At 38.3% G+C, this 26,514-nt stretch overlaps 1 protein-coding gene across 3 annotated transcripts in view; it reads right to left on the bottom strand.

Moving 5' to 3' along the window:
- Positions 1-26,514, bottom strand: part of Amph (amphiphysin) — a 167,709-nt gene that overhangs the window by 20,884 nt on the left and 120,311 nt on the right. For all 3 annotated transcript variants that reach the window (XM_065223249.1, XM_065223250.1, XM_065223251.1), the window contains exons 2-5: positions 2,492-2,627; positions 2,233-2,423; positions 2,066-2,170; positions 1,752-2,004 (exon numbers count right to left, since the gene is read on the bottom strand). In XM_065223249.1, coding sequence (XP_065079321.1) covers positions 1,752-2,004; positions 2,066-2,170; positions 2,233-2,423; positions 2,492-2,627 — 685 coding nt within the window. The remainder of the gene's footprint in view (positions 1-1,751; positions 2,005-2,065; positions 2,171-2,232; positions 2,424-2,491; positions 2,628-26,514) is intronic.

The raw sequence follows: 26,514 nt of genomic DNA, 5'->3' as shown, positions 1-26,514 counted from the left end.
ATTTTTTCCCGTGTGTTTTTTTTTCTGAAAAAGCAATCCAGTTTCAACTTTGTATCAGACGTCATTTCAATTAGATGAGCCGTTTTAGAGCTATGAAATGATTTATGGAAAAACATCGAATACGCCATTTTGAAAAATTAGCCGAATGCCGACAAGATAGATCGAATTAAATTTAATTTCAGGAGTACAAAACATCTCACGTTGTCGAGAAGGCTAATGTACACCACATGTTCTTCTATAAAATTCTCAAATAAATGCAATGTAACTTTATTGTTATTGTCTTGTGATAACTATGCTGTTTTTTCCCCGCATTCTTTCAATGACAATTCAATGTACTCATTTTATAAACTGACCATTTATACAAGAACTGAGTATTATTTTCTCAATTCCGCTATTTTTTTCTTAAAGCCAGAACTGAGTAGAAGTTACTCTAAGTTTGACAGATGCATCTATTACTCAAAAGTGAGTAACTATGTGTATACTCACCATAGAGTAGTTCCACTTTTGAGTAAAATTGAATGAGCGTGTAAAATCTAAAATTCGTTTATTTTTTCGTAATTTGACCTGGAGCTGCTTAACTGCCTGCTTTATTCTGTGCGCGGGTGAGTTTTTTTTATTATGTTTTAATTCCTAAAGAACTCATATTTCGTTTTGAGATCTCCGTCAATTTAGGTTTTCCCAAGCATTGCAGTCACCCCAGTATTATGGCCAATCTAGTCACTATTATGGGCTAGTCGGTTCTTCGTGTTAATCAAATGGAAGTGGCCCATAATTGTAGGTTTCCCATAGCACTGGGGTGACTGTAGTTCATCTAGGGATTAACTGCTGGTAGCTTTCGGTGTAACAGCTGTTTTAACTCTGGTCCTTGCTGTTGCCCTAGGAGTACATACTCCAGTCCACTGGCTCCAGAGATACGACCGGATCATTTTATCCAATGAGAACATGCCTTGCCACTAGAAAACGACTCAAAATCTCATTTAATGAAAAACCAATTTCAAGATTATTGAAAACTTTACCTCCATCATTGCAGCTCATCGGAATTAAAATTAGTAAGAAGGGTCAGAAAGGATGTCACCACAAATAGTGCTAGGATAATCCGTTCTTGATTAAAGCACCAAGCCCACTGTGCCCGAGCCAGCAAGTATCCCAAAAAGTTTTCTCTTTATGAAGGTTGGTGCAAAGAAAGGCAACATTTTCCTCCCTTTCTCATTCGACTTGAAATGTTTACTGCCTTTTCTTTTCATGGTCATGTTAGCAAAGAGCACCGGGAAAATAATAATCCTTTAAAAATGCAACACTGTTTGTTGGGGTGGGGCACAATCTGCCATGAAAATTCAGAACGAGAAAATATGCAACGCGTCGCCGGTCGGTAAATACCAAGTTTTATCGGGCGACCTCTGCGTTCTAGATTTATTGGTGCTGGGGGGGGGGGGGAGATGCTGATGAAAAATTTAAACGCGACAGGCGTTCTTTCTACACACATTTTGAAGGAAAGATATGTTGTTTATCTTGCAAGCGATTAAACTTTCAGCGTGATATGGATGTTTGTTTAAAGATTCACATGCAGGTTTCACCGAGTTGATTGTAACGGGGCGGCAGCAATCAGCTTGAGAAGGGGAATAAACTTGACTAATCTATGGCGTTCGTTAGACGCTTTCGCGGCAAACACGTCAGTTTTAGCTTAGATTTATGGAGGTGCATGGTTCGTCAATGATTTCCAATGCTCGAAAGACCCCACCCCGGGCACTTACCGGTGATCTTCTTGAGCGTGTATGAGCCTCGCTGCGATTCGGTGGCCAATTTGTCGACGATCGCTTCCAGCTCGGCATACACCTTGGCCGTTTCGCTGTGGAACTGCTGCTCGGAAGCGAACAGGGTCTGCAGGTTCGTCACCAGGAACAGTATTCTGGAATCGTGCAGCGCCGGCAGTTCGTCGTGCAGTTCAGTGTTTAGCACTTCGTAGGTGCGCTTGGCTTCCTCCAGCTGTTCGCGGCCCTTTGTGATCTGGAAGAGGAGATAAATTTACTTTCTGACATTTTTCAACAGCGTGAAATAGGGCACCAACCTTGACGTCATCCTTGCGTTTGGCGGCATTTGATTGCAGGCCCTGGAAGGAGTGCCTCTGGCTGTCGTAGTCTACCAGCTTGCGACCACGTTTGTCGATCTTTTTCTGTAAAATAAATTCGCAAGTCAGTGGTTGTCGAATTCGAGCGAATCAGCGAGGTAGCCTACCCTCATCTCCGGAAACTGGGAGGTGTAGGTGTTGAGCGGTATCAGCACCTGATCACCGAGTTTGTGCGAAAAGTCCTGGAACAGCACCTCGACGGTGTTGGTCTGAGCGTACAGTGCTTCCGATCCGGTCCACTGGCTTTCGTAGACTTCGCTTATGGCTTCCATTAGGCTCTTCGATGCGGTCTGAACGGCTGTGGAAGGGGGAAGATTATTAATGTCATGCCTGTTTCATCCACAAACCAAACGCAGTCCAACTAACCTCGCACACATCGGATGTAGTTGTTGAACTCTTTCTGTAGTCTGGTGGCACTGTTCTGCTGTCTGTTGAAGTTGCTCAGGTGCTCGTCGAAGATCTCGTCTCCGGTTCGGTCCACTTTGCCGAGATTTTGTAAGAGCTGCAAAAAGCGAAAAACAGAAAGCCAAAATTAGTATGAATGGTCCTAAGGTGAACGAGGTGGATCAGGGGGTGGGGCAACTACTAGATCCTAAATGTCCGCTTTGATATTTATGACGATTGCGATGATTTTGGCAAGCCTGGCCGGGCGGGATTGTGCTCGGATTTACGCTTTCCTAGACAAGAGGGTAATAAATCGTGATTTTGCTACCGCGATACGCACGCAGGATGGTAGCGTTTCTTCGACCGAAAGTGATGATGCGATACAAGCGGTAATAATAAAGTCGCTCGTTGCAGGGGGAAGCGGCAAGTGAAAACACTAAATTTATTGTGAAAAGTTGTTTTTATTGTCGAGCTACGCGAGATGACACGTTTTGGCTTATTACGATACACTTAACTCAGTTCCTTCCGAGGAGATCAGAGACGGCAACTTGTTTGATGAAGATGATGAAGTCATGAGGTGAATGAATAATTTCGTTATTTTCGTGCCTTTATCAGTGAAATAAATGTACATTTATTTTAGAAATAGATGCAGACAGAATTTATTATATTAGGGTTCGTGTCGCTGTTATGATCGTCGCATTCATTCAAGGATTGAGGGTATTGTAGATTAATTCAAAGCTATATACAGTATGAAAAAAAAAATTATCCACTTGTCCTACTGTCAGTTATCAATCTTCCTGTTCGAAAGTGACTCAGCAATTAGCCACAGCATGCTCTTTTGTGTAATCAAAGTGTTTTGAATGCTATACTAATATCAACATGAAGTTTTATTGCGATAATTTAGTAGCTAGAGAAAGTTCTGAAGAGGATAGATTGATAGTTCCGTTAGAGTACGGCAGTGTGCCATTAATGCGAAAATACCAGGGCTGGTAGCGATCAATGCTGTCAAAATAGTGATTTTAGTGACCATGTTGAAGATATAAGTGACCTAATAGTGACTTAAAGTTGTAAAAAAAAAGACTCAAAAGTGACCTAGGGGAGAAAATTTGTCGAAAAACCGGGAATTCTCAGGGAATTTTACTTTCAATAATTTTCTTACTAAGAATACATTTAATATTCCTAGTTATTTTCATTCACACATTGTACTTTATAGATCCAGAATGGATTAATCTTCAGTAACAAATAGAATTTTAAAATTCAGAGGCATGTGAAGCCTAAACCTAAGATAGTAAACTCCAAACGAATTTTTATGATAAATCTCCGTTGAATATGGAATGGACTATTCTGAGGTCTTCAGAACTACGTGAAAGTTCTCAAAATATTCCTGATGTTAATTAAATTACCTTGAAGTTCTTTTGTAGTTTGAGAAACTAGCCTGATGCTCGCAATACTCATCATTTTTCAAACTTCTCTAAACTTTTTCGGACTTCCTAAAATTTCCCCAATTTTCCTAACGATCATGAATCTTCTCTAACATGTAAAAAATCACTGAATTTCTCGAACCTTTTTAAAAATTTATGTAATTTCCCTGCTCTGAGGATATATGTTGTTTTTTGACGTTTTGTTTTTGTTTAGAGCTTTATTAGCGAGATCAATATCTTTCTCGAAGCTCTCAAAACTTATCTTAAGTGTTTGCAGTTTTCATGAAGCTTGTTGTACAACCATGAATTTAATTGAACTGTTCTAAAAATGTTTAAGCTTGCGTGAACATAACATCCCTAAAGTTCTCTGAAAATCTGGGAACTTCTTGAAATTTCCCGCTAATTTAGTGAAACTAATGGAACTGAACTCCCCTGAAGTCCCCTTTGTTTTTGAGCTTTACTAAAAAAAATTGAGATGCTCCCGAAATGTCCATAAAAGTTCCTGAAGTTCTCGGATCTTCCTTTAAGTTCCATAGGCTTTTATGAAGTTCTCAAAAATTGTCTGTAGATCTCTGTACTTCTATGAAGCTTTCGGAGATATTCTGAAATTTCAGGAACTTTTCTAAGTTTCCGCAGCTAAATAATCAAAATAGTTGTATGATTTTCACTGAAGTTCGCAAGATTTGTCTGAAGTTCAAATTATTGAAACTAATTCATAACTGTTTCTAAAACTGCCCAAAATATTTCTCAATTTCCTTAAAATTCTGTAGACTGCCCTGATTATCTTAGTATTTTTTTTAAAGAACCCACCATTTTACTGAAATTGATTTAATTGCCTTTAAGTTTTATAAAGTTTAAAACGCACACGGAACTTTGCCTTAAATCACTAATTTTCCCTGGAAAGCCTGGACATCCCAGAAGTTTTCTATGCTTACCTTAACATCTCTAAAATGACAAATGTTCCGGTAAGTTTTCTGATATATATTTAAAATTCCCTGAAGCTTCTTAAGTTTTCGGATCAATCATATAATTATCGGAATATTCCATAATTCTAAGGAACTCCTTGTAAGTCGCTGTAAATTTCCTTAAGTTAATGTGATTTTTCTGATGTTATCTGATCGTCCTCGAAGTACTCGGAACTTCACTGAATATAATGAATCAATCAAAAAATAAATAAATTTCTTAGAAGTTCTCTGGAATTTCTTGAGAATATCGGTGCTTGCTAAAAGTTCTCCTCTTTTTTATTAATGGAACCTCGTTGATGTTCTCAAATCAACTTAACTAAATTTTCGAATTTTTGTAGATCTTGAAATTTCGATTAAATAACACGCTTGAAATACTCCTCCGGATGTTCCTATAATTTTTATTGCGTTCCAGAAATTTTCTCTGAGCAATCCGAAGTTTCCGGAAATTACGGTTTCTGCAATTTCCTTGAATTTTTTAGAACTACCCTTTAATTCTCTGATCTGTCTTGATGTTCTCGGAGCTTCCCTAAAACTCTCAACTCTAATGAAGATCTCGGTTCTGCTTTAAAATAAATGGAATTCTCGTAAACACCTTTAAACATCCCTGGAATTCTCTGGATTTCTGTGAAGTTCCTGAAATATTTATGAAGTTTTCATAAATTTTCTGAAGGTCTCTGTAATGAATCTTTCGGAACATCTTGAGGGTTCTCGATTTTATTTCAGCACATCATGGAACTATCGTGAATTTGTCTAAACTCACCCTTAAAGATTCTTAACTTTTCGGGGACTTCCCCTTAAAATCTCTGGAATTCCCCAAAGATCTCTAGATCTAGCTTTTCTAAGATCAATAGAACTTCATTAAAGTTTCCACATTTTTGCTAGTACGAAACGTCAAGGCATTAAAAATGTTGTTATCTTAGACTTACTAAAATGAAGTAAGTGTTCAACTTCAACATTTAATGGATTTGATAGTAAAGCTGTTTCTTTAAAACTGATTGTCATGTCTTAAGAGCGTTTTCGTTAAAAACATATTTTTAACACAATTCATAAATAGCATTCTTATTATAAACCTGGAAATTATCCGCCAAAGTTATGGAAAAACCTGGAAAACTCAGGGAACTTTATTTAGCCAAATGAGTGGACACCCTGTAGATAGAGAAGAACGATTAAACGTAAAAAAACTATACAAGGTCGTCAACTTAGAATTGTTCAAAAATAGAACAAAATGTAGGCCTAATCAGAAGAATGATCAATCTTGAAATAAATTCACGGTAAATTTTTTTTTTAAATAGTGACTTACCACAAGAAAAAGTGACTTTAGTGACCTGGTGTAAAAAAAAACTTTTTGGTGACTGGCTTGAAAAAAGTGACCACGTCACTAAAAAGTGACTCGCTACCAGCTCTGCAGTACTAATCAAATGCGCACTCCTTTACCTAACTCACACTTTGATGGGTGAGGGGATTTGAGGTATTTCCTCAAATCCACAGGCAAAAGAGTGCACGTTTGACATACTCATATACTGTCTGCGGCTGTGGAATAGTTCTAGCACTCTTTTGTCTGTGGATTTGAGGAAATACATCACAGGAAATAAATTCACAGGGAATTTTCAGCATTTTTCCGAAGAAATTCTGATTAGCTGAACAAATTTTCAAAGACATTCCAGGGAAATTTTCAGGAGCATTAAACAAAATCCAAGACATTTTATTAAGGGTATTGTAGTATTGTGTATTTGAGGAAAATTTCTGAGGAATAATAAAAAAAAGCTTTAAAAATATTTAGAGAAATTAAACCAAATTAGGACGAGAATTTTAAAGAATAAAATTAGAAGATAAATGGAGTGAATTTCAAGAGTTTTCTGGACGCACAGGATTCCAAGATTGTTATACAAGAAAATTTCCAGAGAAGAACAGAGAGAATATTACGATTATTGAGGGACTCCTGAAAGTACCTCTGTATTGTCCTGAAAGTACATTTTGGAATGATTCTAAGGAAATTCTTGAGTTAATTTTAGTTAAATAATGCATTGATTTTTTTTCCAGATCCTGTACCTACACAGAAATTCAAGATTCTGCGACTTGAGAACAAATTTCAAAATACTGGTTTAAACATGTTCAAGATAATGAGGCTTGACATTTCTGAACAGTGAGATAGAGCGATAGTCTGAAAGCGTAGTAATAAGATGAGTGAAATCCAAACATTGACAAGCCCTCTATACATCGAACGTAAATTTAATATTCCAGACATGAATACAATTTCTAGATTTTGTGACATGACACATTTTCAAGGTTCAAAAATCGGACATTGAAAAACTGAGATTGCGAAGTTAACAAAAAATCTCGTGCCCGAGTCTTAGAAATAGTTTAGGATTATCACCAAAATCATTCAGGAAATTTATCGCGATCTTGGGCTTGATAAATTTTCGAAACTATGGCATTGCCATTATGTTCAGAGCTTAGCCCTTTTTTTTGTATCTCGTACAAACAAATTCCAGTAACTCCTATCTCTTCCTCCCCGCGGCGCCGGCTGGAGTACGAACGAGTAACCTTAGGGAAGATCGGGTAACCAACCCCTTCTTCTTCTTCGCATTTCAAGCTTATTGCATATCGCATATTAGCTTATTGCGTGCTCTTAACTTAGTGTTCTAGATGCACATCCACAGTTATTAATTGAGAGCTTTCGATGCCTGTACCATTTTTGCACTGGTATAATTGTGTGGCAAGGCAAGCCCAGGGAAGTCGAGACATTTTCCAACCCGAAAAATTCCTAGACCGGACCGGGAATCGAACCCAGCCACCTCCAGCATGGTCTTGCTTTGTAGCTGCGCCTTTACCGACTGAGTTAAAACCCGAGCGTCTGTTTTCCATGTTAGGGGCGGCTCAAACAGCGTCTGACTGGCATCCAGCGGCTGAATACGAAATGCTTCTCCCCGAAAGCTATACCCAAGATGGCAGATAGGAGACCTTAGGCTAACAACCTACTGACTCCGAAACCTTCAAATTGTTACAGAAACCTATAGTGAAAGATTACGAACTGATTTTAGGGCAACGACTTTTAGCGCTAAACAACGGACAAGAATTGGAACATGGAATGTACTGACGCTAGCCCAACAGGGTAAACTGGCAAAACTTGCCAGTGAGGCCCGCCGTATGAAGCTTGAAATCCTAGGACTTTGTGAAGTCCGTGCAGAGTTTTGTGGAAACAACGACATGGTGATCGGGGGTTCGCTCTTCCCCCATCGCCCAGTGCATAAAGTCACATGGGTCTCCCGTGATGGATTGGTGTATAAATCGACCACATCTGCATCAGCCGAAAATGGAGACGGAGCCTTCTATATGTTCGGAATAAACGCAGCGCTGACATCGCGTCTGACCATCATCTCCTGGTCGGTGAGATCCGCCTACGCATTGCGCGGGTTCAACGGCGAAGCAGACCCAGACCCAGCAGAGAAGAGATCGTTCGTCGAAGAACTCGAGGCTCACGCAGCTAATATTCCGGAAGGTGGCAGCGTAGAAGAACAGTGGACGAGCATCAAGAATGCCTTTATTGAAACAAGCGAGAACAACCTGGGTGAGCTGCGCACTCAGAGGAAGGAGTGGATCACCGATGAAACCTGGAGGAAGATCGAGGAGCGGAGAGAAGCAAAAGCCGCGATAGAGCGAGCAAGGACCCGAGGAGGCAAGAACGAGGCCCGTCAGTGGTATTCGGCTCTAGAGAGGGAAGTTGAGCGTTCCTGTATACGGGACAAGCGAGCGTGGGTGGACTCCCTGGCTGATGAAGGGGAGAAAGCCGCAGCAACTGGCGATATCCGCCTCCTCTATGATGTTTCACGACGCCTGAGCGGGGCAAGGGTGAACCCAAGGATGCCTGTGAAAGACGCGACTGGACAGTTGCTCACCGACCCCACTGACCAGTTGAAACGTTGGTTTGAGCACTTTGAACAACTTCTCGAAGTTTCAACGGTCAACCAACCATCAACATCTCGCCAAGGGTGAGGCACGTTACTCGCGTCAACACTGAAGCTCCATCATTGCAGGATCCATCCGAAGTATGAAGTTCAACAAAGCCCCGGGGGTCGATCGCATGCTCAAAGCTGACCCCATGCTATCCTCACAAATGTTGCATCAACTATTCGTCAATTTCTGGGATACCGCGACTTTTCCGGCCGACTGGCTGCAGGGCGTCTTGGTAAAAGTCCCCAAGAAGGGGGATCCAACTGTATGCGACAACTTTGCAAAGTTGTAGCTTAGAAAATCTCCCATAAGAATAGCGATAGTACTTGTTAACAGTACAATATGTAAAAAAGGCTAGAAGACAATGAACAAAAAGTTTGGTTTTCCCATAGTAATTTCCATATAAACTTCAAATAGTTTATGCCAAATCAGTTTCTTACCAAAAGAGTTTAAATTTTGGGAGGCTAATATGGACCCGTTTTGGAACCGTTTGAGCACTGTGGAGCGAACATTTCAAATTTTGCATTAGTCTAGTGCTCATAGACCTACTTTTGTGACGATCTAGTTTAAAATTATTTTTCGTTAAAATCGAAGTCGTTATTTTTTATCGACTCCAACTCCGACTCCAACTCCGACTCCTCATGTTCACAAATGCGTCCGACTCCGACTACCCAGCCCTGGTTCAAAGGTATAAGAAGTATGATTCGATCTTACCTGCGAAGTTTCTAGGACGTCCATGGAAAACGAGTGTCAGGATTTACATGACTAACATCAACAAAATCAAGGATTATCAAGTTCCTCCAGTAGCAAAACAAATCGAGAATGAATTTGCAATTCACGTTACACCTCGGTAGCGGTAAATGTTTATTTTTATTGGATTAAGTATTGTAACATAATATGCAAATTTTCTAGAGGTCGATTCGTTGATGTAGTCAATTTGGAACTCTTTGAGGTGTAACGCGGTTAATATCTCCGCGGAAACAAAAATTTCGGATCTCTAGCGAATTACCGATCGTCACCGTTAGAAATAATGAAAAACATAACATAAAGCTCAGCTTAGAACAACCAAGCACTCCTCTCAAATCCATCAATTCCGAAACTTTCGCCTCTCGATTGAAAGTAAAAGCAATCGTTTCACTTTCATCCAGCTAGAAGCCAGTTGGGAGGGTAAGTGGTGGAACACTGACCAAGCGCGTCGACGCTTGGACTCTCCCATCATACAAGCGCATATTAGCATCGGTAATATCAGCACCGACTGGCTGGTTGAGCCGAACCGGTCCGTCGACTAACCTATTTATTAGCATTCACTCTACGGCACACGCAGTGCAGGTCCCGCTTGCTTGAAAATTTATACGACCGGCCAAGGCAAGGCTTTCGCTTTCGTCTAAGACGAAACCCACGAGAAAGCATTATCGAGCAAGTCTGAGCTGAGAAGTAGGTAGGTATTGCAGGACAGGTTTTAAGGGTGCTTCGTGCAATGCAACAGATGCAAATATCGAGACACGAGAAACCCGCCTGCCTGCTGTTGGGATGTGGCACTTGATTCGGTAGTCACAAAGTAATGCGCGCTTGATTGCAAGATACCTAGTTTGAAGATTGCCATTTAGATGCCGATCGATCGGTGAAGATGGTATACATGGGACTTTCATTGCGCCTTGCAGCGCAGATGTGTGCAATCTCTAATCAAACGTGATTGTTTTGATCTGTAACTATCGATTTCCTACCGAGGGTGATTTTAATTTAATTGCAATGCTTTGCGGTGGTTTCCCACTACAAAAGAAAAAGTGCACCTACCACCAAGCATCAACTAACCTATAGAGACGGTGAATTAGAGACCAAACGTCTGTGTACAAGGTGAAATCATGCGAGAAGCTAAGCCAAAAGTGGCCAAATAACGACTGCAGCTAATGAAGTTTATAGGGCAATTAAGTTAGTTCTCCATTTTCAGCGGGGATATACATTGAACATTCACATAAAGTGGAAAACCAGCCGATTGTACACAAACAAGAAACACATGTTAAGCTTCATCTGTCGATCGGGGGTGGGAATTCGCGGAAATTATCACCAAATACAACAAGTTCGAAACTAGATTAAATAAATTTTCGATTGGAGAAGGATTGCTTTCTATTGCAGTCAGCGAAGTTGATTAATTTCACCAATTCTAGCTTAGTTTTTTGTTCAGGCAGCCGGCGGTGAAGTGATGGCGTGATGTTTGTTTATATATCGCAGCCATGACCTGTTTAGTATGGCAAGTGGAAATCGATTTCGCCAAAGTGGAATGCAACTGCCCTTAAATTAGAACGCTGCTAGATGACGTATCTAGGTAAATTTGCAATAACACTGGTATAAATTGAGTTCACTGTGGGATTGCAACATTGGGGTAGCTTGTATTTTAGATAGTCTTTCTTCTGCCACACTTTGATAAACCCCGAAGAAAATCCGGAATTGTTGACTGACCCTGGATACTGATTATTAACCAACGTGATTTGATGTGTGGTATGATGGGTTATGGCCCAAGTCAGTATTTCAACGATAGAAAAATTTGTTACGAAAATTTCCAATTATTTCCAAGTCCTAGAATTTAGAAAGTCTCGAAGCTGGGATTTTGAACAAACTTTTTCAATGTTGGGCGTTCAGAAAACTTCTTTGAGTCCTACACATATAGATCTAGAAAATTTATCAAAGTTCCAGAATCGTGATTTTATTTTCCACATCTTAGAATCTTATAAAAAATTAGTCGGAGATCTTAAAGTTTGTTCAAAGTCAAAGTGACTTAAAAAGATCCAAAATCATGGATTTCAACGGATTTCATTATTTCTTTTCTTCGAATCTAACGTCTCAGAGTGTGCGATCTTGAAAATTAAAAGTCCCAGTTTCTTGATAATGCCTCAATGTCCAAGATCTAGAGCAATGTCACTGACTGCAACCACAATGCTGAAATAGTTAAAAATCTGGCTTCACAAATATTTCCTTTAAGTCCCAGGACCTTAGAAACAGCTATAGGGTAGGTATACCAGTTATGGCTATACATTCTTAATATGGTGTGTTCCAATTATGGCCTGTGGAATTCCCATAGGCCATAAATAGAACATACCATAATAGAAACGTATAGCCATTACTGGTACAACCACCCTACCTAATTGAATAAATTTCTAAATTTAATAAATTTTTTTTGCTAAGTCCGAGATTCTTAAAAAATGTTATTTCCACATGTTCCGGAGTCCTGAATTTGTTTTATAACTACCAGAATATTGACAAATATCCCGGATAATTCCGAGATTAAAAAAAAGAAGGGTAAATGATGACTTTGGCACCCATTGACTGTTCTCGGCAACTAAAATTTAACCGTTGATTTCGCTGTATTTTCTCACCAAAACACTTCGCTCAATATATTTAATTCTTTGTCTATATCTTGAGGTCAATATGACCCCAATCAATTTTTGAAATTTTGATCATTCTTCTAAACGATTTTATAAGACATTTTAGCATGCTAAGATCTTATTGATATGCAACCTCTTAGTTGAGACATATTCCAAATTTTATGTAATACAAGTTTTGAAGGATTTTTGCAATTTAAGAGGCACAGACAAAGGGTTAAACGGTTCCTTAATCTTTCAACTTCAATCTGATTACATTTTAACGGTTAAGAAAACCTGTTATGCCAGGTCTTTTTTTCCAAATGAAATATACGTACTGCAAAATGTGACTGATTTCGATTTACTGATAATAGAAAAGCTGGTTAACACGCAGTTCAAATGGAAAGGGTGCCGAAGAAAAAAGAGGCTGCTACCAAAAAGCCACGGAAAAAGCAAAAAAAATTATCAGCATTTTGCCATGCCAGTGATTTTTTTTTTATAAATACTCTACATTATTAGGCACAGCCGAATGAAAATTACAGCGGTGAGATTTCTTGTTCACTATACATAACAATTAGGCGAAGGTGTCATCTGCCAACAACAACAAAACCTCGAAAAATTCTCTAATGATGCTAGAATTTCTACAAACTTTCCTTAGCTTTGATTTCTGAAAATTTTCTCATCTTCTACAAGCTTCCATCACTTTCAAGTTCCATATTTATTCTAAGATCTCTCAATTCTATCAAGATATTAGAACGCCCATGCCATGACAACCAAACTTCAGGAATTACCTTGAACCTTTTCTACGAGCTTTTCTAAAGATCTGAGCGAAACAAAGCTCTCAAAACTTCTAGAAAGTTCCCAAATCAAAGCCTGCAGTTCTGAAGAGCATACTAAATTTCTACAATGCTCGCTGACCTTCTAGGTTTGCTACAAAGTTTACTTCTACACTTTTGGCTGAATTAAAAAATCATCTCAGCATTTTTATGAAGCTTTACGGAGTCCCTGGAATTTCTACGTAATTCGTTTAAATTCTACTAAGTTCTCATAATTCTTAGCTGCATTTCGTCAAAGGGCCCTGAAGTTCTTCAAAATTTCCAGATTGTCTACGGAATTTCCAAATTATATTTTAAGTCCAATAAACTTTTCAAAACACTGAAGCTAAATGCACTTTTATGAAGTTCTTTAAAAAACAATATTCCCCTACATTCAACGAAGTTTCCTAAACTTTTATAAGGTTCCCAGTTGTATGAAGTTTTCCCGGGTATCTATAAAGCACCCCCAATTTATTGGTTTTATTTGAATTTTTACGACATTTTCCGAACCATAAATTTCCTGAATTTCGAAGATGTCCTCTGAACACCTCAATCAAATGAGATTAAAAAAAACATCGAACTTCAGCATAGTTCCTTGATTTTCTACAAAATTCGCTAATTTTTCACAATATTTGATGAAGTTCTATAGATTTTTCAGAACTTCTACAAAACTTGTCAAGTTGTACCAAATTATCTGAAGTTTCATTCTCAACTGGATTTCACTGAAGTTCTATGAAAATTAAAAGAAAACTTCCACAAAGTTTCCTGAGATTTTTTAAACTAAGCTGATTTTTTTTTCTAAATTGCTGCACTTATACAATGTTTTCAGAACTTAAGCGCAGTTCAATTAATGTCTACGAACTTTCCATAAATTTTACGATGCTTCTTGAAGGTCTGTGAAGTCTTAAAACAATTAAGTCATAACTCGTTGTAGTTAAGGAAATTTTGTTTAATTTTCAAAACTTCTTTAATTATTAAGTTTAATAAAATTAAAATAGAATGGGATTGTGCGCAATGGTGACGTAGAACTACGTGGTCTTATATAATAAATCTTATTTGTTAACTGCAGCAGGAGCTTGTGTTTTGTATAGGAATATGAATTTGAGTATACTCTTTAGTATGACGCGCTTTAGTATGACTCACGAAGAGCTACTGATTCCGATAAATAGCGGTGCGGCTTTTTCCTCCTTCTATCGGCGCTCATGTGGGCTGCAGCTCGCTACTTGCAGGCAGTCTTTCGTTGTGTACTGGAGAACACCACCACTCACCACGCGGTGATTGAATAAACACCGTTTGGTGAGACCGAATGGAATTCAACTTTGAAATCTGTGTTAGGGAAATCGCTTTTCGCAGGCAATCGGTGATAATTTCAATTATCAATTATCACATTTTGAAAAATGATGAAGTCTTAATTTTAACGGATTCGTAGAAAAAATTTCTGATCGATTGGCGTATTAAGAATTAAAATCCATCATCTCTGGATCAAAATCAGACCACTTTCATGCCGCGACCGACTTTGGTTTTTGGAATCGCACCCCCAATGTTGCCTTAAAGTATATGGTATGTTAGATTTAAACATATCTAAATAGAGCAGCAATTAGGCGTAACAGCTTTTGTAAACAATGACTTCTTTCGATGATTTTCAGGAACTCAAGGCACGCCCACGCAAACCAACATTACCGTCGGGTAGAGGAAGTCTTACCCTACCTGATGGTGATGTTGATTAGCGTGGGTGAGCCTTGACTTTCAAGACATCATCGAAAGAAGTCATTGTTTACAAAAGTTGTTACGCCCTAATTCCAGCTCTATCTTGATATGAGTGACATCCGATTGATGACCTTGACAAATGTCCAAACAACACTCTTTTAGAAATTTATGGTGGTGCTGAAAAGGACCGTTTTGTCGTGATGGTTGAGTAATGCTGAGCTATTAGGGTGTTAAATACAGATAAGGCTGGTGAGCTGTATGTTGTTTGGAAGGAGGGTGACGCGCTTGGTATAGATGACCCACAGCAACTCACGAAGAGCTACTGATTCCGATAAATAGCGGTGCGGCTTTTTCCTCCTTCTATCGACGCTCATGTGGGCTGCAGCTCGCTGCTTGCAGGCAGCCTTTCGTTGTGTACTGGAGAACAAAGTTCAACGCCACGCGCCGAAAGCACTGCTGCTGCTGCTGTAGCTGATGCCAACGACCGGACACCACCACACACGGTGATTGGAACTGAATCCGATCAGCGGTTGATGCCAGCCATGGTAGCTAGCTGCTTGTGGGGAGCGTTTCGTTGTGTACTGGAGAACACCACCACTCACCACGCGGTGATTGATTAAACACCGTTTGGTGAGACCGGATGGAATTCAACTTTGAAATCTGTGTTAGGGAAATCGCTTTTCGCAGGCAATCGGTGATAATTTTAATTATCATAGCAACAGTTGTACATTCGTGCTTTTTTCGATAGTGATTTTTTGAAAATGATAAATGATTGAATTTAGCACATGCGTAGAAATATATCTGGTCGATTGGTGATAAAATTATTGAAATTGGTCCAGGGGCAGCTGAGTTATTAAAGTTCAAAATCTTTCATAATTTTGTTACATGTTCCAGTTTTGGTTTTCACAAAGGGTACCCCCATATAGAAATCACACCCGTAGTCCTACGTCAAAATTTGGCAAAAAACCAACGAAATTCTAAAAAAATAGGTAACTGCAGATGTGCAGCGAAGTTAATAGGAATTATAAGAGATAACATTATAAAATTACAAGCTCGAAAAGTTTTAAATATGTTGATACTTTTTTGAGTTCTGAGTTCAAATGACTTATTGCTCGAGAAAATAGTTAAATCGACGTCAGTAATTTTGTAAACAATAGCTTCAAACGACAATTATATCACGAACCATCAGTTCAGGTGTTAGTTTGCGTGGGTGAGCTATGAGCTGTGATAAATTGACATTTGAAGACATTGTTTACAAACGTACTTTTTACGTCGTACCGTTTACGGCTCGACTTCGAATGAATCTTTATTCTTTTCTCCATCTATACAAGGCTTCTGGATGAAAAGGTAAGTATTGGTAAGTATATAAATGTAAAATCAAGTTTAGACCATTTAGTACAATCGATATGTGCCATAATTTGATATAACAGTACTTACGTCGATTTGACTATTTTCTGAACATGCAAAAATTGGATCCAGGGTATAATTTTGGAGATTCTTTCCGATATCCAAAATATAAAAAAAAATCGAAGATTTGAAGTGCTTACAATCTATGAAACATAGATGGCAGTACTGGTTGTAATATTCAATGTAACATTATCAAATATACCCACTAAACAAAGTACCATCAAATAGAATTGCTTTGATAGTTTTAGTTAAGTACATGCTAAATATTTTTTACAGTAATTAGTGCATTTCAAATATAATTTTTAAACAAGTACTGAGGATCGTAGAGTCAATTTGTTAATAATATGTTCAACGGAAATTATTGCAATTGCACTATTTTTTGTCTTGTAACCGAACATCAGTTTTTGTTTGTTTTGGGGTTACATTGATGGTACTCGATGAATGTAGAAAAAACATGCGTGAATCTCAAACAATTTAGTTAAACAAATATGAAACTTTTAATTCGAATATAATAAGAAACGTAGACAACATTGAATTTGTGATGGCTTAACATGTGATGGAAATACATTTGTTATTATTATTATTAATTTATTTGATAAGGCTCAACCGAATTAACTTTACAGAGCCGAGGATTCTTGTTCACTATACAATACATCTTAAAACTATAGTCAAAAGGAACAACACAATAAACATTTTATCTTCCGCTATCCAATAAGCACTCACACATTCATCACGAAACGGTTGCTTTGCAAAGTTGACGACGCATCGACTGAAAGAACTACTTATGAAGAACAATGAGGAGGACCACACAATGGTTGCTGCCGAGTAAACAGACGATCGCGTGACACACATTGAGAGTGGTCTGCTTCTGTCGACAGCCGAGTGAACACTCGGAAATACATTTGATAAGTGATTGTTTGAGTGAATCAGGCGAAAAACAAGAAAATAGTTTTTTCATATATCTGAAAAATCTGTAAAACATACAACCACAAAACTCAATACGACATCAAAGGTATTTTTTTTTGTTATAGTCACTTTAACACTCTTGTGTCATTCGTGACTTGTCCGGGGTGAGATTTGAACTCGTGACTTTGGCGTGAGAGGTATGGATGCTAACCACTACGCCGGGGTCGCCCCTCGTCAAAGGTAATAAAATGCACCCAATGTTTCCAGTTCGAAAATAGTGCAGAAGATTAAAGTTCATCATTATATGCTACTGTCAAAGTTACCCGAATTATCAAAGATACCCCGTTTTACAGTACTTTAGATTCGAAGCGTACAAGCAACTTTTTTCGGAGTGAATATTGCGCATTTCGTACCACTTTAGACTCTCGTATTGATTGCACGAGTATTTTTTTCTCACAGGCCAGAAGATTTAAAAATTGACTTACTTGAAATCAATAGCAGCTTTGGAACAGTATAAGCTATACTAACGAATTCAATCTTTAGAAAACTTTAAGAAGCGCAATCTTTGAATTTTATGACCGGTGCGAAAATATTACTGTGTACTTTTTTTTTAGCGCAGTAGTCTAATGAGGTGCTAAATCTGCAATATCATCATATAAATTCTACACAAGTTGATTTCATTGCCTTGGTCGAAAAATGAACTAACATCAATTTTATAAAATGATTTACAGAATATGTATATGAGGTGATTCATTGCAGACTCTGTACATCTGTTATACCTATCTCAAATAGAATTGGGTATATCTGTTGTAAATTTATTTTTCACTATATTTCTTCAATACCCAACGTGTGTTCGATGTCTCACTTAACCCTAACGATGATGAATAATGCATCATCTGGCGGGTGGTAGGTAAGCCAACCACGCTTTTCATCACTCTGGGGAGCCCCCAAAAAGAGCCGGCCAGGAAATAAATAGCCTCCACTCAATTCCACCATCAATACACACACCGGCGACCAACAACGTCACTCAAGTCACTGTCAAGGCTGATGTATTATTTACATGTATGTACACTCGAAAAAAATAGCACCGAGAGTCGACAAAAATATATGCATACATACAAACTCAAGCACGCAAGCTCCGCTCACACGGTTTCCGAAAGGGGGTAATTAAATCACCGTTCTGCGGTTATGGATGTATGTAAACCACGTTATATACAGCCATTTCGATTGCAGCCGAGGAGAGTAAATGTGCAGTAACATGCAACAGTTTTGTGCACTTCCTCCCCCCTCTTTATCCGCCAAGCACCATGGCTGTTGCTACTCAACTGATCCGCCATATGACAAGCGTTGGTGGGTGGATGGAAAGCTTACAATTCCCACGCTTGACAACAACAACAACAACAACAACAACAACAACAACAACAACAACAACAACAACAGTAACGACTGAGGTAGGCTTTGCTCTGAACTCTCAGTTTACTTCGGCTCGCTCAATTCAGGTGCAGCCGACCTTCACTTTTGTTGAACTTTGCGAGTTACTGAGCTATTCATCATCGGAGAAATTTTGCGCTTGAAGAACTGAAGGCTTTCTTCCGTTTATGCTCGAATGTGGCATAGTGAAAAAACGACCAAACAGCCTAGGTATAAGCTTGCTAATTTAACCTTAACGATAATGGCTTTATGATGATCAAAGATGATAAAATAAAAGCTGTATCGTGAAACTGTTTTCTCTGAATTGAGCGTCGTTGGGCGGTCGGTCCTGGAGGTTTTTACCCTTCTTACAGAGAAGGGTATACATATCACATACCAATCGACTCAGCTCGACGAGATCGGAAAATGTCTGTCTGTGTGTGACGAAATGAATACACTCATGTTTCTCGACAACCACTAAACTGAATTGGATGCAACAACCGCCAAATGCAAGGTTTTATGGTTGAACGCTTTTAAATATTTTTGGTTCCCGAGATATGGTCGGAAAGTGTTCCGGAGAGTATGGATTACCCGACACCTCAAATCACATGAGAATTCAACAACAAGTTCATTGGTGGTCATACCGAGTGCCCAGGACCACATTGGTCACATCCGGACATGTTCCGGGTACCCCCGACGAAGTGACCCGTTCCTGACTAGGACTAAAACCCACAATTCGACACAACAAATTACATCTTAATAAGAATAAAGTTGTTGAGTTCATCCATTATTATGAAAATATGGGTAGTTAGCTACCAATTGTTGCTCAGTTTTGACAAAAACGACTATAGGAGCAACATGCGAAGAACGGCAGCACTGAAAGCAATTGGATTATCAAAATAAATAATTAACAAAACAATTTATTGGTTTATCATGTCAAAATTACAAAATTGTTTACCACGGTTGAGCCCCAATAAATAAATTGAAAAAGAAGCTGGCCTAACCTGAATAAATTTAGTTTATTAAATCCATTAAATTAAGCTGCTTACTCTTATGTATGATTGGATGGTGGTATAATTTAATGATTTTTTTCAGTTTGTCAGCCTACACCTGGACCAAACTCAAGCATAACCTTAAATCATATGATATGTTGATCGATATATAATTAATTTTACGTTTCAGAAGCAATTCAGCCTGAGCATGAAGGTCGTATATGGTTATAATATACTTTCTTACATTCATGTCTTTACTAATCATGCAACAAAATACTGGGGATTGGGAGCGACCATCAGGGTACCCGATTGAAGCGATTTAGATGGGGGAGAGTGGGAATGCCAACTTCCCGTTGCTAACATTTCGTGGATAAAGCTCGGGCTCTTCTCCCCACTCATTAGGACTTTTTGTTGGGCGGCTCGTTTTTTGACCCACTGTGCAATTTTGTTGCTGGAAGGAGATTCTTTTTAATCCCGTGGATGTGCATAAGCGATTTTGTCTATGCATCCACCCAAACCGTTTTTGGTCCTTCATGCAGTGAGAGGTTATTAAGCCAAACAGAGAGGCTACAATGGGTGGCAGGCATGCTTGGCATACACTGTTTTGGTCATGAACTGCTCATTTGCTAATAACTTTACACAGAGTTGACGAAACATAGTTCTTTTTGAAGCAGTAGATATAATAAGCTTGTTATAAATACATAAAACAAAGTAGATTTTAATTCTAGTAATAAACTGTATTTGTTTTTGCGTTTTAAAAATGAAGTGAGAAATGATCGCTGCACATCTTTACACTTTAAGAGTAAAAATTCATTGGTTTTGATTCAAATGTGAACATTTATCTACTTTTTGTATATCTATAGTAAGCTATGATCTTAATCTATCAATTACATTAAAGAAAAACAAATTTCAATAACTGAGTAAAAAGTTATTTACAAATGAGCAGTTGGTGTGTACCAAGCATGGTGGCAGGCCACTGCATCAGGACAAAAACCCATCATGTGACATATCAAATTACATCAGAATTCAAAAACAAGCTAAATGACAGCTAAACCAAATGCTTTTGACCACATTGGACATGTTCCGGATACCACCTAGGAAGTATTTTGAAAATTTGATTTCGTAAGAAGGGCCAGATCGGTGGATACATTCAGATTTTTTTTACCAAACAGTAAAAAAAAGATGTTGAGTGATACGTCACTGTTGTTCGATGTAAATAGTTTTTGCAAACAAATTTACATCCTTCGATGTAATATTACATTAGTATTTTGCAATTACATCAATATTTTTTACATCGGCACCATTACCGGATTAGGAAAAGATGCGTACAAAATCTGTCGGATCTCATCTTTCAACGAACCAGAAAAACTGTAGGCTTCAATGATGTTTTTTTTATCTACACGCAAAAAAAAAGTTAACACTTCGAGCAGATTTTACTTTTTTCTCTTTCAGTGTATGTATAAGGGAGACCCAAAAAGTATAAATCTAGATAGAGCTAGAATTAGGGCGTAACAGCTTTTGTAAACAATGACTTCTCTCATGATTTCTGGGAAGTCATGGCTCTCCCTGGCAAATCGACATCACCATCGAGTAGAGGAAGACTCCTCCTACCCGATGGATATGTTGGTTTGTCTAGACGTGTCTTGAATTTCGAGAAATCAACGAGAGAAGTCATTGTTTACAAAGGCTGTTACGCCCTAATTCTAGCTCTATCTAGAAATGCACTTTGAACACAATGACGTTTAGCATCTGTTCATCGATGTGTGTTGATGTTAACATATTGCACAACAAGTTTGAACGCCAAAAGTTCATTTTTTTTCAAAGCCATAAAAATACGAGGTATTCCCTCGGAACTGCGCAAACAGATTGTGCATAAATGGATCACTATTCCCAACTTGTGGCTCAGGAAATTGGCGAAAATGTAGGAAGTAAGTAAGTAGCAGTCCAAACCATCGTCTGGAAGTTAGGTTAAGATGTTACCTTCCATAACACGCTCAAATTTGGTCGAAAACCAGAACTTGTGAACCGCGAACTGGATCGACCCAAAACTAGATCAACCCAGACTGGGACAATGTATGCAGTATATAGGGGAAATGGATGTAATGTCGGCCTAAATGCCACTAATTTGGGCCCATACATAAATTCTGCAATCGACTAAATTTTCAATAGCGACCAAAAATATCCATTAGTATCGTCCCAATGACGCGGTTCATCTAGATAAAATTGATAAATAGCTGATTTTTAGCGATGGGCCCAATCTTAGATCCATAGGCCAACATTAGAGCCATTTCCCCTATGTATGTCTAAACAGGTTCACGATGTGCATGTTAACTGATCTGTCACAGTATATGTAGTAACTAAATATTCCCGAACAGTTTTATGGTGTTTATGTGATCCATTCTCATGTATAATGTTGCATGTTCTGCAAATCGTGCTGGAGTCCATATCATGGTATCAAAAATCGTAGATCATCTAATATGCATGGAAATAGATAGTAGATCACCAGATACGATCTCCTGAATGGTTTGTAGAATCTACAATATCTGATGCGCATGGAAATTGATTGAAAATGATGGACATAAACATTATGGAAATGGTTACATGTGTCCCACTGTTCAAGTCGTGGTTGATTTAGTGGATTATCTGATCCATACTCCAGAACGATCTGAATATCCTAGAATACCTGATATACATGCACACATTGTAAATGATGCGCCTAGACTCTTTGAATATGTTTCGACATGTTTTGTTGCTAAGGTCATGGTTGACGTCGCAATTCAGTAGATCATTTTATTTTATTTTAAGGACGATATATAGAACACCTGATATGTACGGAGATTGATTATTTATGATTTGTACAGACTCTTTGAATGTGTTTGGAAATGTATCGTTACTAGGGACACTTTTCAAGTTATGGTTGGTTTAGTAGGCCATCTTATTAAAACTCCAGGATGATTTGGAGCACATAGAACATCTGATATGCATGGTGAAAGATTGTGAATAATGCGCATTGTTTCTAAAAATCTGTATGGATGTGTTTCGTCGCTGGGAACATTGTTCAAGTCGTGATTTAGATTAGATTGTAGTAGTTCGTTGCTAAGGGATAACGGTTTTTTTTCTTCTTCTTCTTCGCATTTCAAGCTTATTGCATATTGCATATTAGCTTATTGCGTGCTCTCAACTTAGTGTTCTAGATGCACTTCCACAGTTATTACTTGAGAGCTTTCGATGCCTGTACCATTTTTGCATTAGTATAATTGTGTGGCAAGTACAATCATACTCTATGCCCAGGGAAGTCGAGAAATTTTCCAACCCGAAAAATTCCTAGACCAGACCGGGAATCGAACCCAGCCACCTCCAGCATGGTCTTGCTTTGTAGCTGCGCCTTTACCGACTGAGCTAAGGGAGGCCCCACTTGAGGGCTAACGGTTGGGGTATCTTGAATCTCGAGCAAGGCCGGGCACACTCAGCTGGTGTTAAATAAAATTCCCTTAGTTTACCAGGGCTTTCCAGGACTTCAACGAAAATGTTCAGGTTATCAATGAGACCATTATTTTAAATACGTTAAAAATTATTTGAATATGTCTGTTAGTATGGAATATTGAAAGCTTCTCTTGCTCCAGAATCCTAGACATTTTTCCAAACCCAGAATAATTGTAGCAGACCTCACATTTTATAAGCCCTGATCGTAAAAAAGCTCCCCTAATCTTGAAGGTTTGATTTTTTAAAATCTAGAAGGAAGAAATTTTTCCAAGCATGAGATATCAAATAAAAAGTTTCGAAGTCTCAGATATTTAATTCTTTTTACCTTGATCTGTGATCTAGAATTTATATTGGAATCATCTTGATACTCTTGGAGTTCTTCCTTAGCATCATGTTAAAATTTCCTTAGAGTTCGTCTTACAACTCTTTCTAGTAGTCGTTTCAAATTTGCTCCATAATATTCTAATTATCTCCAGAAAGCTCTTTGATACACTCTACAGTTCCTTTAAATTCTTAATTAGATTCGCTGTATTACCTAAGAACATTTCAAAGAATTCTGCTGAAATGAACTCTACTGTATCTACTAAAATCCCCATGGAATTATCTTCGGAATTTCCTCTTGATTCAGTTCAGAATTCTCTAAGAGCAGTCCCGTCAATTCCTTGAAATGTTCCTCAAAATTTCATATGAACTCTACTTTGATTTCGCTTAAAATTATTACAGGAATAGCATTGAAACTCGCTTGAGTATTCATTTGAAATTTAGCTCAAAACTTTGTTTGATAATTTCCTTTAAACTGTCGATAGAATTCCTTTGGAATCATCATCAACATTTTCATTGAATTCTTTCCAAAATTTCCTTTGGATTATCCTTCTTCTCTTGGAATTATGCTCACAAGTACCTTGGAGTTCTCTTTACAAATTCCTCTTGGCATTCCTTTTTGAATTACTTTGGAATCCTCCTCAGAATAATATTGGAAATTTCCTTTGAACCCTACTCAGGGATTACACTCAGAACTACCTTGGAATGCTCCTTACGGTTTACCTTACTTTTCATCTGGAGTACAACAGAACTAATTTGAAAGGAATCCTCAGATTTCACTTCAAGTTTTCCTAACAATTCATCTCTTGAAATCACCCCTAGAAAGTTCCTTGGAAAGTCTCATTAAATTCCTGACAGAACCCCACGAGTGCAAAGTGCGTGGCGATGCTGTGTCACAGAACGTCGGTCCCGTTGCCGAGAAGCGTGCTTGTTCACAGCATCGCCACGGACTTTGCACCCTTGGGGTTCTGTCAGTTAAAGTCTATAAGCCAGACTCTTGAAAATTTCTTCAAGTCTGATTTTATTAAGACTAGGGTTTAAAACAAATGTCTAAGTCTAAAATTTATAGAAATTATTCGTGATTCAGGACCCTAAAAACAATTCAAGTTGCAGAATTTATGTTGTTACTGAAGCTATTCCAGAATTATTATGTTCAAAGAGTAAACGTGAAGAACGAGGAAGATAAAGTTGGTTGTATTTTAAAATGTTTTGAAATTCTTGAGAAGGTTGCTTGGTGTACTTCAACGTATTCTATTTTTTTTTTAAGAATTGCTTGATACGAGAATTTCAAAATTCCCTGAGAATTCCAGGTTTTTCAGAAAAAAATAAAATAGGGGAAATGTTGGCTTCGGCAATACCTAACCTATTATTGTCAGGGGGGTAAACAACGTCCTTGAGAGCTCAATTTTGGCATGCCAAATTTGAGTGCTCTAGGACTTGTTTACCCCCCTGACGATAATGGGTTAAGGTATTGCCGAAGTCAAAATTTCCCCTACCTTGAGGATTTCCGGTTTTCCAGGTTTTTTAAGGTACGGAAAAATATTACCATATTTTTAGGTGTTTCTAGGACGGAAAAATATTACCATATTTGATTGTTTTAAGGTCCCCTAAGCTCATGTCTAGAGTATACTTATGCCTTAGCACATTACATTTACCCCTAATATCGGTGATATTTCTCATAATGCAATGTCTTTCAGACCATCGATCACCACTGAGTTGCAAGCTCTCAGTAATATACGCCTGCAGGCTTCAAGAACATTCAGCAATACAAGAGTTTCTGTGAATTTACACGCCTCGTCAGAAGTTACAGATGCATTGATTCATTGACCATCAACTATTTAGTTATAGAGTCACTAAACAAAGTGCATTACATATTGAGGATTTTTGCAAATTTGTTGAATGAGACAGTTAGATAGATACTGTCTGTCTTCAGTAATTTAACGATTCAAAAGCACAGGAAATATCCAATCCATAAATTGGGAAAAGCCGGATTATACTAATACTGTAATTATCAAGTGATTTGAGGGGCTCGGTGGCTTAGTGGCAACCATTTTGCTTACTGAGCAGAATATCGTGGGTTCAATCCAAGACTTCTTCACATCTAAGAGGTGCTTCGACAACAACCGTCGGTCAGAATGATTTGTTGTTATGTAAGTAAGTAGTCACCGTTTTCGCTTACTGACCAGAAAATACTGGCTTCAATTCCAAACTACATTCTGTTATTTTGTTTTTGTTTTGTATAAATAAACGTAGAAAATCACTGCTTGATTAGAACTGACGTAATCTTGATCCGGGCTTGACAGCAAAGTTGAGTCCTGCCGACCGCATCATTCCATTTCAAAAGCTTCATGCCACCGGATTTGAACGATCGCTTTCGTAATGGTTTTTGGTGGTGTAAGAGGCTCGGTGTGCTAGTGGCAACTGGTTTTGCTTACAGAGCAGAAAATCGTGCAGTTTAACCCAGGCCCCTTTCCATTACTGAGTTGATATGGTCGCTTCATTTGCATATGAGGCTTTCAAGACGACAAATTTTATTCGCTTGATTTTCGATATAAAACTACATCGTATAAACACTATGATCACATTACTTATCTATGTAAATGCTGATCCAATGTATCCTACCAAGTCTTGTAAGTGGTCACCGTAGTCAACATGTTTTCTGTGATAATCGACTGCCTTTGCTTCCGACACTTGCAAACCAAGCTATCAAATTACAGTACCAAACTAAAATGTCATATGACAGGCTCTGTCATACGACACTGTTGCTGAAGACCGTCACGAATGTATGTATTTTAGTTTTTTTCTCATAATAAGAGCTGCTGATGTTGTGCTTGTGTGAATTCTGAAAATAGCAAGCAACGATGGCCTAGTAATAACATTTATGATCAGACATGGTTTAATTTACACCAAATTGAGGAATTAGAACGAAATCACACATGTCATGTAATAGTTATTTAAAATTTTCTTTTTGCTCGAATGTTCTTCTACCGTTTGTGTTGTGTAAGCGAGACAACGGTAGCGCATGAGAATACGAATAAAAACAGACTGTTGCGCACCACAACGAAGCGAGTGTCGTAAAAAACGTCAACAGTTTCAACCCCTGATCCTACCTACTAACACAATTTACCATGGTGTGAATTTTGTGGGGACGCAGAGGTAGACACCGTCGCAAAACAACAAAGGTCCCTATAATAATCCTTCCCTACTCTCACCTGGCTGAAATTAATTGCCGGCGCCATTATTGATTTTTAATGTGCGACTTCGCTAAATA

The sequence above is a fragment of the Ochlerotatus camptorhynchus genome, unplaced genomic scaffold (assembly GCF_037179485.1).
Source record: "Ochlerotatus camptorhynchus isolate MF236.1 unplaced genomic scaffold, CSIRO-AGI_Acam_v1.1 ptg000188l, whole genome shotgun sequence".
NCBI classification, from domain to species: domain Eukaryota; kingdom Metazoa; phylum Arthropoda; class Insecta; order Diptera; family Culicidae; genus Ochlerotatus; species Ochlerotatus camptorhynchus.
Note: the sequence above shows the minus strand (reverse complement) of the source record. Positions and strands in the feature narration are given on the sequence as shown.